Source organism: Passer domesticus, chromosome 3 (genome assembly GCF_036417665.1).
Source record: "Passer domesticus isolate bPasDom1 chromosome 3, bPasDom1.hap1, whole genome shotgun sequence".
In the NCBI taxonomy this organism is placed as follows: Eukaryota; Metazoa; Chordata; class Aves; order Passeriformes; family Passeridae; genus Passer; species Passer domesticus.
In genome coordinates, this window is record NC_087476.1 from 96232769 (window position 1) to 96248190 (window position 15422).

At 49.3% G+C, this 15422-nt stretch overlaps 1 protein-coding gene across 6 annotated transcripts in view; it reads left to right on the forward strand.

Annotated features, from left to right (window-relative positions):
- The window catches only part of LOC135297212 (uncharacterized), a 60017-nt gene extending 49387 nt beyond the window's left edge, over positions 1–10630 (forward strand). For 5 of the 6 annotated variants that reach the window (XM_064414513.1, XM_064414509.1, XM_064414510.1 and 2 more), the window contains one exon: positions 8216–10630. In XM_064414513.1, the coding sequence (XP_064270583.1) occupies positions 8216–8344 (129 nt within the window). In that variant the 3' untranslated portion in view covers positions 8345–10630. The remainder of the gene's footprint in view (positions 1–8215) is intronic. The other variant, XR_010359255.1, reaches the window with a different exon arrangement.
- Positions 10631–15422: the final 4792 nt, after the last annotated feature.

Below are 15422 nucleotides of genomic sequence, written 5' to 3' on the forward strand. Positions count from 1 at the left end.
CTGGGACAGCCTTGTGTGTCAGTGGTGGCTATGGCTAGTGGCACTGTGGTTCATGGGTTCATTTTCTATTCAAGGAATGGAAAATGGCAAGGCATGTTTCACAGAGAGAGGGTAAGATTTAATGACTTCTGCGTCATATCTGGGTGATGGAGCAGAGAGAGAGAGATGTAGGGGATGGCACAGGGCCACTGTTCTATCAGAGCTTCACGTCCAAGATGGCTAATCAGGCACGTCTGCTCACTGTATCCAGGCCCACTGCAGCTGTTCCTGCTCCCTTTTGGTTCACGTGGCTGTGGGAACCTGGTGCCCGTTGCCTCTCCCAGTCCCTAGAGCTGTGATCCTCTTTTCCCACACACCTCTCCCATAATACACCCACTTCCTGCGCTTGGCTTCCACAGCTGGGGTGGTTTGTCCAGAGGCAAGTGCACTATGTCAGCATGTGTTTGCAGCCTGCTCATGCCAGGCTAATTAATCCTCACTTTGCAGGTTTAATTTGTGTACCCTTCAAGTTGAAAGCAGCGTGCTGCTCTGTGCCAGCCTGCCTGGCCAGAGGGAATCTGCTTGCCCTGGCCTCATGCAAACTGGAAGCTGCACACGCCCAAGTACGCACCACGTGCCGGCTCTGTGGGAAGCACGGTACCTGCGCTTCCTGGCCCCGAGGGAGGAGGACTCTGAGGCAGCTGGTGGGATCCCTCTGACAGGAGGGTGTTCCTGCTGCACAGCAAGGGCTGGAACAAGAGGGTGGAGAGGAAGGAGAGGGTAAGGTAGTGTCACTTGGGTACAGACCAAAACTAAGGACTCAGATGCACTTGGAGATTTAGGGCCAGATTGTGGCTTGCCTGTGTTGGTTTGGAGCTACTCCTGCCTCTTCTGCTCAGGCACATGCAGACCCTGTAGTATTTGCAGGAACTGCTGCAGGTGTGCAGGAAGCACAGGCAACTTCTTATCAGAAGGAAAAATGGGGGTGCAAGACATGGCTCACTAGTAGGGAAATACAGGTTCATTCACTTTTTCCTAAGATATTTGTTTTGTCTTCACAGCGTGATCTTTACTGGGACTCTAGAGTGGTGGGTTCCCCAGCTTGGCCAGGGAGCAACAACAGACTGCCCCTCTGAATGACCCATCTGTCCCTTTTAATTGTGCAGCCTCTTTCCTTCAGGTTGTCAGGCAGGCAAAATCAAAGCTTGCAGTCAGCTTTGTCAAAGACGTATCTAAAGACGTGTGAGAGAGGAGAAGAAAGGCTTATCATGCTGGTGCCAGCAAGGACCCTGAGCTGAAACTGGCTGTTTCTGCTTTTGGGCAAGTGACCAACAAGCATCTGCTAGGCCCTTTGAAGTACCTTCCAAAAAGGTTCAGTGTTGTCTGTCTGGTGGCACCTCTGTAAGTCTGGTAGTTGCCACCTGACAACTCTGCACACACATTTACAAACCTTTGATTTTTTAAAAATTTTTTAAAAATCTTTCTAAGAGGAACAGTGATGTGTTTGTAAACTGTTGAATTGCTCATTGCAGTGTGGTGGTGTGGAAAAAAATAGGTGTTAGGCAGCCTTATGTTGGTGATGGCAGACAGGCTTTTCTGTCTTTTAGGGGAGGGCAATGAAAATCATAAGAAAACAATGCCCACTGCGACGTCTTAGGTTCCTTGTCAGAACAACATTTGGACATTACCTTTTTTTTTCTTGGAAGAGAAAGGAAATGAGTAGTCATAAAGTGAAGTGCTGGCATGGTCTATTTTTAAGCTATTCCTTGAAATAAAATCCTATATGAATCTGGGAGTGGAGGACAGACTTTCAGGAGGAAAGGAGTTTGCCTGTGAAAATTTCCTCCTTGAGCTGCTCCGGGTCTGTGACTGGAATAAATTGTTAGAGGCCCTATCGGAGTTAATGAATAAGCAGTTAAATGTGAATTGTTGCTCCACTGGAGGAGCTGGTCCTGCTTGCCAGCGACTATTTCTTGAAAACTGCCTGAAGCAAGATTGTAATTGAAAAGAAATCGCCTCTCATCAGAAGGTTGAAACACCTAGAAGTTAATTAATTCATCCTGGCTGTAGTGTACTGTTGTGGCTTAACCCCATGATGAAGTCGCTAGCTTGCTACCCCGGTGGGTTGGGGGAGAGAATTGGGAGGGTGAATGTGAGATGTCTTGGGGTGAGATAAAGATGATTTAATAGACAAAGCAAAAACTGTGCATGCAGGCAAAGCAAAACAAGGAATTCATTCACTGCTTCCTGTAGGCAGGCAAGTGTTCAGACATCTCCAGGAAAGCAGGACTGCATCATGGCTACTTGGGAAGGCAAACACCAGCTTATGCCATCATGTGATATGGAGAAGTCCTTTTTCCAGTTTGGATCAGATGTCCTGGCAGTTTGCTTCCCAGCTTCTCATGCCCTTCCAAACCTTCTCATGAGAAGCTGAGAAGTCCTTAACTTAGTATAAACACTGCTTAACAGACTGATATTTTTAGTTATTGCTGTCACCATTATTCTCATCCTAAATCTAAGCCAAAGGATACACCAGCTACTAGGCAGAAAATTAATTTTATCCCAGCAGAAACCAGGACGTGTATGCATTAAAGAAACTGAGGCAGAGATGTTGGGAAGTGGCCTGGGCAGAACCATGTTTGGAATTACAGATGTAACTCAGAGCAGGCATGTGGGTCCCCTTTCCTTGCTGATGGTTTCACACATTGAAGTTGAAGAGTGAACAAGTTTATTTTCTAGCACTTAGCAGGGGTGAGAGGAAGGAGGACAAGGTGGAGTTAAATCAGTGTACCTGTAAATGTTCCTCTGACAGTTTGACAGCCTTTACTCTTTCTATGCCCTGCCTGAATGTTGGTGCTACCTCTGACTTTGCCCATTCCTGGGCAAGGCAGCTGTCTCACAGAAAGGCAGCATCCCAGGCAGGCATCTGTCCTTGCCAAAGCTGTTCTGGGGATTTATTCCTTTCCACACAGGGTGGTGGTGGAAATCGGATGCGCCTTTACAACTTGCAATTACATGGTGCCTTTCATCCCAAAGGACTTCTAACAAGTGAGTCTACAGACTGCAAAGGGATCATTCACCCACCACTGGAAGGCAGCATCCTTTAAATGGAGCTCAGCAGCACTTCCCAACCACTGGGGCCCAAGAGTAGAAAAGAAGGGACTCCTGTACTGGATTGCCCTTGAGTAGGGACAGGTTGGCAGAGTGCACAGGCAGATCTGGTTTTGAATCCCACCTGGATACTAGAGCTCTAAAGAAAGAGGACCAAAGAGTCCTCTTAGGGTTCCATCTCCCCCAGCACATCACTCCCTTCGAAGACATTGTTGTGTTGGGTAGCTGCGTTTCCCCACTCCTGTGGGGATTGTCATTCCTATAGCTGAAAGCTCACTTGGACCTGTGCTCACTTTGGCTTTGTCCAGAGAGGAGAACCGTAATTGTATGGAATCATAAGACTAAAATCACGTTACTGACTGCATTTGAGATATTTTCCCTGACTACATATAAGTGACCTGTTTCTAGCAGGAATATGGCTTCATATTAATAGATTTAGCTTTACATGTTTGTCTTCTTCCTGTATACTCTTTCCTTGCCAAAATGTACAATTATGTTACAGATGGGTTTATGGAACAGTTGTGCATTTGTCTGTTTTCTGAGAGCTGCTAATATGATTGAAATCAGCATTTCTTCTGTGATGTTTGATCTTACTGGCCTTCTTTGAGGCATCTCCCTCCACTCACTATATATAGGTGTGCTTCTTTGTTAATACACTTCAGATATGTTTCAAACCTTGTTGCTTATTTGCCCCCCTGTATTTAAAGGTGATAATGCTATTAGTGAGAGCAGTCCGTGTTGGCAGGAGTGTCCATGTAGACTCATGTGCACGGGTGAAGAGGCATCCTTGACCAAGGTGGTTTGTGCATAGTGGCTTGAAATGTGTACCTCCCTTAGGAGCTCATCTAACCCAAATCAGGTGTGCAGTGGGGCAGTGTGGGTATTTTCAGGTGCTGGAACTACCTTGTGTTCTGAGCAGCTGTACAAGCCAGTGGTGCCTTAGACCATCCCCTGGATACTGTAAAGTTCTGGCTCTGCATGGCTTGAATTACTTTACAGGCAGGCAAGATTTGAGTGGAACAGCCCTCCTTGTGATTTCTGAGTCAGGAGTCTGTGTATGCACAGAGGGATGTGCACAAGTGACCAGGGAAACGCCTGTGTACTGGGGAGAGTCTGAGGCAGGTGAGTATGTGCAAGTGAGCACGTGTGTTTGACAGAGTATGTCTGAGCCTGTGTGCTCTCCTGTGGCAGCCGTGTGAGTCTGACTCGGGCCATTCTCCAGCTGTGTAAATACATTGCTTAGCAAATTGAGGGCTCTGGTTAATGATTTCCATTAGCACAGGGCCCATATTAGGCTCCGTTCTGTGAGCGGTACCCAGCTGTCCGAATGCCATTAGAGTGAACACATGAGCCTTTAATGTCAAGTGAGTATTGTTTGTGCTCTGAGGAGCCTCTGCAGGAGCTGGCCTGGGGTTGCTCACCAGGGGCTGTCAGGCAGGTTTATGGCAAGCTCCCTGGGGACCTGCTGCAGTGGCAACAACTCTTTACACCCTTCCCTTGTCAAAGCAAAGTCCCAGGCATGGTGTGCCCAAGGAGAAGGGCAGGCTGGCGAGGATGCTTGCCCAGACTACAGGGAGGCAGCTGGCCCAAGCAATAGGGTGGCAGGAACATGTTCCCCTCTCTGGCAGCTGGCTCTATCCGTTTTTGTTCTAGAAATACAGAATCCACAGAGCTTTGCCTTGTGCTACTCATCAAGACCAGACCACCACATGCTGTGATCCCAAATGGTGTCTTGGACTAAGCCAGATCAGGCCTGGTCATCCTTAGAGCTGCATATGAACTCCAATCTAAAAATGCTTTTCTGCAAGAAGAGAGTTGAAGGATTTTGAGGTTTCTTACCTCCAGCAAGGTCGGTACCAGAGGTGCTGTCCTGTCAGTCAAGGAGCAGGTGCACGAGGATCCTGTATAGCTCAGGGTTATACAGGAGTGCAGATTGGTCAGGGTGTTGGAGGATCCTGTATAGCTCAGGGTTATACAGGAGTGCAGATTGGTCTCCGGTTACTGCCTCTCCTGTAACTGCCTGCAGTTGGGCACAGGCCATTGTCTCTCTGCCCTTGTCTGTGGTTGTTGAAAGCCAGTGGTCCTCTTGTGGTTGCTTGAGAGGTGCCATGATGAAGAGGCAGGATTGAGTGCATTTGGGCCTCACTTGCAGCTGCATGACTACCCGTCAATCTCAGCGTCCTCCTGTGTCTCCTCACATCCCTGACATTCAGCCTCACCTGTTCTGTGTCCATCGTCCTGGCAGTGCCCTGGGAAGGCTCTCTCCCCCACACATTGGCCCCAGAAAAAGACCCAGAGAGAAGCCATAGCACAGCTTTCCACCCAAAGCCTGGTGAGTTTTGTAGATGACTTTTGTCTGTCCTTTGGGCCCGTCTTTCCCCAGCCTCTTCATCTGCCGTCTGCCAAAAATGAACAGATTCAGCTGCCTTCCCTAATCCTGTCTGGCCTTTCAAAATGGAGGGAACTGCCAGGTTCTTTGTTCCCATTCCCTCTTGGCACTGGCAGGGGACCTTCTCTGCTCTGGAGAAGGACAAATGTGCTGATTTATTCTGCCCCTTAGCTTTGAATAGGGGTTGCTATGTTACCTCCCAGCTCTGAGGCCTGCCAGAGCATACACCATATATAACCCCACAGCAGGTGGCTATTGAGTAAAGGCCCTTAAATCTGCCTCTCTTGTTTCTTATGCTGCTGGCCAAGGTGTCAGGGGGATGTAGCAGGGCATGATTTGCTGGCTGAAACTCCAGGCACAGCTGATGCCAAGCACCATGTTGGCATTTTCCATTCTCGAGTGCCCGTCTTAATTTGCAGAAGAGATACCAACTAGGCAGGAACATGCTGCCCACACTTTTAGAGGTCTTTCCTGACATAAAGGCTGCTGCCCAGTGGGGCTGAGCTGTGACCAAGAGCCTTGGAGACAAGAGGCTTCCAGATCCTGCTGCAGTTATTGCAGCACTCAGGGCCTGGCTTGGACACTTCCTTAGCTCACTCTGATTTGCTGTGTGTGTTTGGGTGAGACAAACCATCTGAGCAGCTTTTAGGGGATATTTGTGTGTTGCTGTCTTGTGATGACAAGTTAAAACTCAGGCAGAGGAGAGGTGGAGGCATCAAAACATCACCTTGCCATGCTGTTAGGTGTGTGATAGACCTGGATCTGAAGTGCTCAAATGAACCTCTGTCTTCTGTAAGACAGTAGAGTTGGTAATTGTTCCTAAAAAGCCTAATTCTTTGAGGAACAGTCCCACAGTGCAGGTTAAGCAAAGGAGACCACAGCTCTAGTTCGGAACGGTCTAGAAAAAGAACAGAGAGTCACATAACAGAGCCCAGTTGAATCACATGGAATGTTAAGAGTTGGAAGTGACCTTAAAGATCATCTAGCTCTAATTCCACCTGCCATGGGTAGGGACACCTGCCATCAGACCAGGCTGCTCAAGGCCTTATCGAGCCTCACCTTGAGTACTGCCAGGGTTGGGGCATTCACAACCTCCCTGGGCAACCTGTTCCAGTGTCTCATCACCCTCACAGGAAAGAATGTCTTCCTATTGTCTAGACTAAAATTTGACCTCTTCCAATTTGTACCCATAACTCCTTATCTTGTCACTACAATTCTTGAGGAAGAGTCTCTCTCTGGCTTCCTTGCAGACCCTTTCCAGATACTGGAAGGTTCCTGTGAGGTGTCCATGCTACCTTTTTCCCTCCTGGCTGAACAGCTCTAACTTTCTTAGCCTGTCTTCACTGGGGAGGTGCTCTAGTCCTCTTAACAACTTCATGTCTTCCTCTGGACTTGCTCCAGCGATCTCATGTCCTTCTTCTTGGAGACTCCACAGCTGAATACAGAGTCCAGGTGGAGCCTCACCAAGAACAGAATAGAGGGAGAGAATCTCTTCCTTTGACCTGCTGGCTGTTCTGCTTTTGATGCAGCTGAGGATTCCACTGGCTTTCTGAGCTGTAAGCACACAGTGCTGGCTCACCTTGAGCTTTTCATCAACCACCACCCCCAAGTCCTTTCCTGCAGGGCTGCTCTCAATCACTTCTCTGCCCACCCTGTAGGTTTTTGGGTTTTTTTTTCTATCCTGTTTGTCATTGGGTTTTTTCCTGACCTCTGTGAAAATAGTGGTAAAGCCCTTCCTAAGAGTGTTGGAAGTGCAGTGAGAGTAGGGGACGTTTGCATGAGTTTCTGAGCTGCTGAACTTCCCATGTATTTCTTGGGAATGAGCTCTACAGAATCACGATTAAACACTCTCCTGGACCCTAGAGCAGTGAGACTGCCTCTCCTAGCCAGAAAATATCAGTGAAATAGCTCTTCACATTTAACAGAGTGGAATTACTTCTTTGTTACCATATTCCTCTGGGATCTACATATCCTAGCACAGCCTAGTGGAAAGCAGCATTTCTGTCCTGTCACACAGTGCAGGGAGTACATGGCTATTTCTGGCCTCCTTACTGTGGACCTGCTCTGAGCACTGGGAGCCAAAGGGGAGGGAATGGTCTTTAGTGGCCATGGTAAAACCAGTCTGTAAGGCCTTGGGGGTGGGATCTTTTCCTCCAAGCAATTCTTAGCCATTCCTCATCAAACTTCAGAGTGTGGAACCAAAACCCTGGAGAGCTTCAGCATGCCTGGGACTTTAAGAAAGAGTGGTTTGTAAATCCTTATTGGAGAGCTGTTGAAAAATGGGGCTGAAGAATGCATTTTCAGAGATAACTTGCTTTGTCTCCATGCTCCAAAAAGTGTACCAGATCTCACTTCAAGGCCAAGTGAATTTAGCTTTTCGATGTGATACCTTTTGGTAGTGATGCTTTTCTGACTCTGGTGCTCTAAATGCGTCATGGATATCCTGTAAAACTTAGTGGGTACAGGTGCCATGGGCCCTAGGTGAATCCTAGGGACCTCAGTCCTGGAGGAAGGGAAGTGTGCCTGCTTTTTGTTTTGAAGAGTAAGAGCAAGGATGCGAGCAAAACGCTGGCACTGCTTATGTTAGTGCCATTTGCTCCAAGTGCAGGCATGAGCACCCATTCAAGGAGGTGTAACTGTATCAGAGGGGGGCATGACAAAGCACTCAAGGCAGGAACTTCACCGTTTGCAGCTGAGATGAGCACTGACTTCATGCCTGTTTTTATTCCCCTGCAGAGCATCAACGGAGGCCGCCCGCCGCCCCACTTCATGTACGATCCCTCCACTTTTGCCTTCCGTTCCCTCAGCACCTTGAAGCCGCTGAGCCCGATAGCTCCGGTGGAAGAACCGTCATGTGCCTACTGAAGGAGTTTCTCCAAAAAACCTCAGGAACTATCAACCAGTGTCCTGCCTGGCAGGGAGAAGGGGAGCTGGTGATACCCAAGGGGAGGGGTGGGAGAAGAAGGGGCAATGACACGTCTTTGCAATGCAGCTGCTCTGGCAGGAGGAAGCGAATGGCCTGGCAGCAGTGCCTGTTCTCATACCACTGATGGATCCCAGCAGTGGCAGAGAGAGTGAGTTTTGTCTTTCAGGGCAAACCAAACCTGTCAGGTCCACAAACTGCAAGAACTGCCACCAAGGCAGTGTCAAACATGAGGATGGTGGCAACTGAAGATATCCAGGAGATGTTCAGGGGTTAGTATGACCTGCATGGCAGCAGGCATGAGTGATCAAGCTGTGAAACCAAATTCAGTCCGTTTCCCAAGGATACCTGGGTCTACAGTGCTTTGCTCTAGACCTGACACTTCTCCCACTCAGAAGTGAGCTCAGGACTGGAGAAAGAGGCTATACACAGCTGCTTGCAAATCAAGAAGATCCCTCTCTGAGAATTGTTGTAATTGCATTCACATCAAGCTCTCTCAAGTGGAAAACCCTAGGACAGGGAGGTGTATGGAGGTGTAACTGGCACATTTAGCTGTGCATTCCAGATGATCTGCTGGCAGTTCGGTGATACTGTCCAAAAAGAGATTGAAATGGAGAGTGAGACATCCATATGTAGATCTGGGGTTAGAATAAAATTCTAGAATCGGAAGGTCTGTGTTGAGCTATCCAGGAAAATGCAGCAGCCACCTTCAGTCCTCTCAGCATCGTCAAAGAGAAGAACTTGGGCGTGACTATGCGCTCATGGGTTTCCTCTGCTGAGGCAGTGTGTGTGCTGGGGTATGTAACACTTCTCCATAGTATTGTCCCACTACATGATGGTGGAGATGAGTGGTACCACCAAACTCAAACCAATTTCATGTCTCCAGCAAGCTTTCCACCCTCCTTGTTTATGCTAGCTGTTAAATTCAGGTACTCTCTTCTGGTATCAGTGGGACAATATTCCCAGATGAAGCAAGGAGTGGGAAAAAGTAGATTTTGTGGCTGTTGGTGGAAGAAACAGGAGGGGAATTTTAGTGAAGGTGGGGGATGTTTCTCCACAGACAGTTCTGAGGCTGTTGGGACTATGCTAGGCCTTGCTACCACTGGTGTTGGGCTGAGATCTGTCCTTGAGGCATTTTTGTGTGTTGTGCCAAAGGCAGGAGTTAACAGAACAAGCTCTCACCTCTCCTGCTGAGGCAGGGGAACAAGACCTTTCCTCTTGCTGCACCTGGTGGAGAGAGTAACCTCTTGCTGTAGGCATTGTTCACCATGAGCCTGTACCTGAGTGCAAGGGGAAGCAAGTAGTTTGTCCAAATCAGGAGGAGCAACTGTGAGTAATGCAAAATAATTTTGATTTTTTAAAATTTGTCTCAGTGTAGAGTCTTTGCTGCTGCTCTTTGGTTGAGACCAGTGGTCAGTCCAGCTGCCAGTAGGAGGTTATCCAGTGAGCTGGTCTGGGCCCTTCACTGAGACCCCTGGGGAAAGTCCAAAGGCTGTAGGCTTGGGGACCTGAATCCCCCACTCCCCTCTTCTCCCGAACTCCTGTCATTCAGGCAGGCAGAGCAGCTGGGCAAGGTGGTGAGGGGATGTCTGTCCTGATGCTGTCCCAGCTCTGCCTGCTGTTTGGCTCTGGACTGTGACAGCTGGGCCACCCCCTGCACCAGCACCACCTCCAAGAGGTCACTTGTGTTTACTGGTGAGGGACCTCTGGCAGACCATCATGGTTCCCTGCAAGTCCCTGTTTCCAAGAGAGTGCAGTTCCTCTGCTGATTCCTCCTGCTCCTGTAGAATTCTGCTTATCTTGTTTTGATGGCACACCTCAGCTTTATAACTGCTGCCAGATCAATCAAGCTGCCCAGTGCAGGACAGGAAGCATTGCTCCTTTGGACCAAATCCCTGTGCTCAGGAGATGGGACAGCCATAGCCTGGTACCCATCTGGAGGCACATTCCTTGTGCAAATGGCTGGGGTGGCAGCCTTCTGTATGGCCCTGCAGCCTCAGCCTTTGCTCAGCAAGAGCTGCCAAGGTGCTGGGGCCCAGAGCTGTGGTCCTGCCAGCCAGCAGGTGGGGCAGGCTGCCTTGCCCCAGGTGGGAGCAGGGAACAGGGATGTCCTGCCAATATTGTTGCCTTTTACTACTTCTGTAACTTTTCTGTCTTTTCTTTTTCAATCAGAAGAAAAAAATAAAAAATTTAAAACCCCACAGTGAAAGAAAGTGTAAGAGCTGCTATATTCACACTTCTGGTGGGTCTGGTGCATTTGCCATCTTCTGGGTGTTTGTGGGTGGGGGTATGGAGGGGGTGGAGTAGAGTGAGCTATGACACAGTCCAGCCAGTCCCAAGCATTCCACAGTGCAAGGAGGCCACCTCTGCAGGTGAATGAGTTTGGAAATGAAGAGCTTGTCCAAAATGAGTGCCAGTTCTTTGTATGTGTACCTGCTCCATTTGAGGTATGGTGTATTGTCCCTCACTGGTGCTTCCCTCACCAAGATGGTGCTTTGGCTTTTGAGTAACTACCCAGATGGTCTTTGGCTTGTAATTTTGAGTTCAGGAAGTCTTGCATGTCTCTCCTGAGAGTCTCCACAGCCCTTTTGTTTACAGCCAGAGTACTTTTCCTTCTCCATAATTTAGCTGTAGTTTATCCCTTTCTCTGGATTTTGCTCTATATGCTCCATCTCGGGTATTTGTAATGTGCATTCCCCACCCCTTGTTATTTACTTGAGCTAATTCCTGTCTCTCCTAACTCTGTATCTTCACTAGCATCTCACAAGGTGATTACCTATGTCCCCTTTTCCTAGGCCTCCTGAGAGATATTAGCATAAATTCCCTTAGCAGCCCTAGTTAGATTCATTCCCAGGAGGCCTTTTCCATTCTTCCCTCCAAGCTCTGATCTTCTCTAGGCTTCTTGCCATCTCTCTTATCTTGAAATCCTCCCCTCTCTGTCAGCTGCAGCTTGTTAATTGGCCTTGGCCAATTTTGCAAGGGTTGTGCAGTGCCTTGCTGGCTCCCCCGAGCCCTTGCTCTTGTCCCTCCCTTACAGAATGCTTTCCTTTGGGATGCTTCTTCCAGCACAGCCTGATCCCTCAGCGCACCCACCTTGGAGCCCCAGATGCTGTTCAAAACTGTGGTGGTGGCTATGACTCGGCAAACTCTGATCATCCAAGCTTGTTCTAAGTCTGTTTTGTGTGTTCAGAGAGAGGAATGCACTGCCCTTGTATCTGCTGGGCTGGAGTATGGACACCTAGTGCTCCAAAGCCAGGGGACAGCCCCTGAAGGGTGGGAAGCTGGCATACAGCTTGGCATTGCACAGCCAGCCCAGTGCCAGGGTGAGCTGGGGATAGGGCTGCTGCTGCTGCCCCTGGGCTCTCATCTGGGCCCCCTGCATCTGTTTGGAGTTTGTTCTATTGTGCCCACCCATCATCTCTCCCTGCAAGCTGCGCCTCTGGGTTAACAACAGAGCAGGGCAGTTTTTGTGGTAAACTACAATATGGCAACAACTCTGAAGCTCAAGGAAGGCGGGTTAGGGGTATTCATGAAGATCTTACAGGGTCCTTTTCAGCTGTAGGTACCACTGTTACTGACAAAGGAGAGTGGGGGTGTTGGCCTCCTGTGGATGCCGGACTCTGGCATGAGGGAACAGTTTCCAAAGCCCACTGCAGAAGGTATCAGCAGAAACCAGGGAAATGAGAGCTGAGCTGTCGTCTTTGAGCCACAGTCCTTGCTGTAGCCACTGCCCTCTGTTGTGGCCTCTGGCATCCATCCTGCAGGGCTGATCACCTCTGTGGCTTCCAACCAGCTTGTGCAAACACTTCCTCCTCTGCCAGAGTGGGCAGGGATGTCGGCTGAGGTCTGAGCACTGTCAGCACAGTCAGCTTGGTGTGGGTCCCTCAGGACCTCTACTTTGCTGGAGCTCCTGGCTTCCCATCAGGTTTGGGTCCTGGCTCAGCATGGGACCCTGTAACTTCTAAGCTGAGTCCTTTTTCTGGTCTGAGCCATCTTGCTTGGAGATGTGCAGGTGTTTCCCTTCAGAGCAGAAAACACCCTCTGAAGAGAGCAGGGCTGTTGTGCCAGAGTGCAGCTGAGCTGTGTTAACCATCTGCAGGAGGGTGAATGGGGACAAGCGGCTGTTTGAAGAGCTTGGCTACAGCTTCTCTACGATTTAAGCAGGACCATTTAAGCTAATACTGTTCTCCAATTAAAGTAAATTAATTAGGTTAATGCTATGGCCTTTTAAAAATAGCAGAGAAGAATGAAGATCACAGCAGTGGCAAACTGGATTGTTACATGTATACCCTGAGCCTCCGTGAGTCCCTTTGCAGCCAGCACACAGGATCATCTCTTCTTTGCATTATCCAAACATTTTCTGACATATATATATGTACATGCATGCACACATGTACTATATATATTTGTCTCACTGTGTTTCATTTGTGCAGAAATCTCTGTCCTCTGACAGTCAGCCATGAGCAGGGTGCCCTGTGCTCACCTGCCTGGCTCAGTCTTTGACAGGGCCCCGTGTGAAGCCCATCTGTGGCACACTCACCAACTCTGTGCTGCAAGGCACAGTGCTGCTTGGAAAACCCACCCTGTTTGCAGCAGCATTCTGAGTGTTTACCCATCTGCCCACCTATGGGATTGACTAGAAAAATGGGCAAAACTGACAGTGCTGCTGGGGCCGGGGTTTTCACCCCAGGCTTGATGGAGGCCACTGAAACATGGCACAGGAAAAACTGAGAAGCAGAATTTCCATTTCCGGAAGCTGCATAGCATGTCGAGGCAAGGTGTGGGGTGGAAGAATGCATTGAAGGGTGTGTATCAAGTTAGGACTGAATGGGGTATGTTCTGATAAAGCATGGATATATAGACACTGCATTTACGGTGGCATTTATGTGCCTGTAGTGTTTGTATTTATGGCATATCAGTTATATTTTAATCAGAAGGACGTATTGGAGGAGTAAAGATAAAGGAGCATGCATACGTGCAAGTGTGGTTCTGGAAGGATGGATGCTGGTGGATGTGCAGCTGGAGCATGGGCAGAAGAGTCTGTGCAGGGGAGGGGCATGAATGAGGCTGTGTGTTCCCAGGTGTCTGCAGGCAGTGATGCGTGGAGGACATGCAGATGGGTTATGTATGCCAACACAAGGGTGCCATTTCTTTCCTGTTTCTGCAGTCTCATCCATCATGGTAATAACTGGCAGACTTTTGCAGTGCATCAAGTGAAGAAAAATTTACACATGCCTGATCTGTGCCCTTGAGGCACTTGGGAGCTTTCACCATTGAATTAAAAAGAGAAGCAGGCACCTGGCCACCAGTGACTCAAGACTAGGTGATCTCAATACAAATTAGAGTGTGATTGTATGCTGTTCCTTCTCAGACAAGAACTTCAGGGGCATCAAATAAATGTAGCAGGTGGTAGGTTTAAAGCACACAACCAGAGGCAGAGCTGCACAGAGTGTGTGGTTGACTGGGAAACCCTATGCCACAGGATGCTGTGGCTGCTTGGTTTTTACACTGCTACAGACCTGAAAAGAAAGAAAGAAGAAAAAGAAAAATACTACCTAGGAACCTGCATGCACAAATGCCACCTCTGGTTGAGGAGGGTGGTGACATAGGGGCATTTTCTGGGGTAGGTTACTGTGTGCCAGTCCCATCTCTGCCCCCTCCTCAGTGGCAGGGTCTGCTCCCAACAGGCACATGCACCAGCAACTGACCCTGCCGTGCCAGCACTGCCTTGTATGCATGTTCCTTGCCTTTGGACTTCCCAGAATTTCTCCCTGGGGAGGCCTCAGTTGTGACTAGCCCTCATGTGTTTGATGGTGAGGCCGGGGGTGACCCCATTCACCTCCTGCACTGCTCCTCAGGGAGTGCTTGAAACCTGAGCCACTCACTAACCTACCTGCATGGCTGCAAATGGGCATCCTACAGATCCTCTCAGTGTGGGGGTACTGGGGCCTGCTCGGAGAACCCTGGCTCATCAGGACTGTCTGGCATCCATCATGTCCTTTGGCACAGCCAGGCTGAGCCTGAATCATTCTGTGGTCACTGTGTGCAGAGGTTGGTCACAAAGGCATAGCTCAGGCTCAGGTTTCTGAAGTGTGTGAGGTCTGTCCACGGTGGCAGGCCAGTGTTCCTGTGCCATAGGAACAAAGTGAGTTTGGTTTGAGCACTGCTGAAAGCTTATGGTGGGTATGTTATGCATGGAATTATCTTTTGAAATTTAGGAACATGCTAAGAAAGCAAGGACAAGCATCCTCCAGTGGTGGGTAACCCTCATGTGGTAAACCTCAACCCAGCAAGCCAAAGAGGATGCAGCTGAAGCAGGAAGGATCTGAACATCAGTGATGATGAGAACATGTAAGCATGTCGGTATCGCACCATTTCCTGAGCTAGATTTCAGTGGGCTTATTCAAGCAAGGGGGTGAGGAAACAGAAGTTGTAGATGCTTTGAGAGCTCACTCTGGCTGTAGCTGCATGCCAGCCTGGCAGGACCTGACCACATTTTCAGTTAACCTGGGGCAGGATGTGCAGGCAGCTCCAGACACATGAGGAGCCCAAAGATCTGTTTGCTTTTGTGGCTGCTCTCATCAGTGCCTGCTGTAGCAACAGCTGGGTTTGTTGGTAGGTTGGCCAGAACTGATTGCATGTTCCTCTCTGACATGCTCACAGCAGAGCAGCTCCAAGGCTGGATGAGTGGAGGAACTGAAAGTGCTGTGGGAGCTGGATGCCAGGTAAGGAGGTGAATGGGGACAACCAAGCCCCTTTGAAAGGAACATGGTTGCCATCTGCAGTCGGAGAAAAGTTGCTTTCTACCAAAGGGTCCCCTTGGAGCAGTGCCTGTCTTGCCCTGGCATGTCCTGCAGACACTCCAAGGCAGGCTGGTCAGCATCTGGCCTTGTTCTGGTGGCCTGGGAGTGTGTGTGACACAGGCCTTTGCTCCCCACTGAGGGACGGGCAGTACTGCTGGTGTGACACTTGTCCTGGTGTGCCTACAGCTCTCTATTTGTGTGCTCCTGCAAGTGTTTG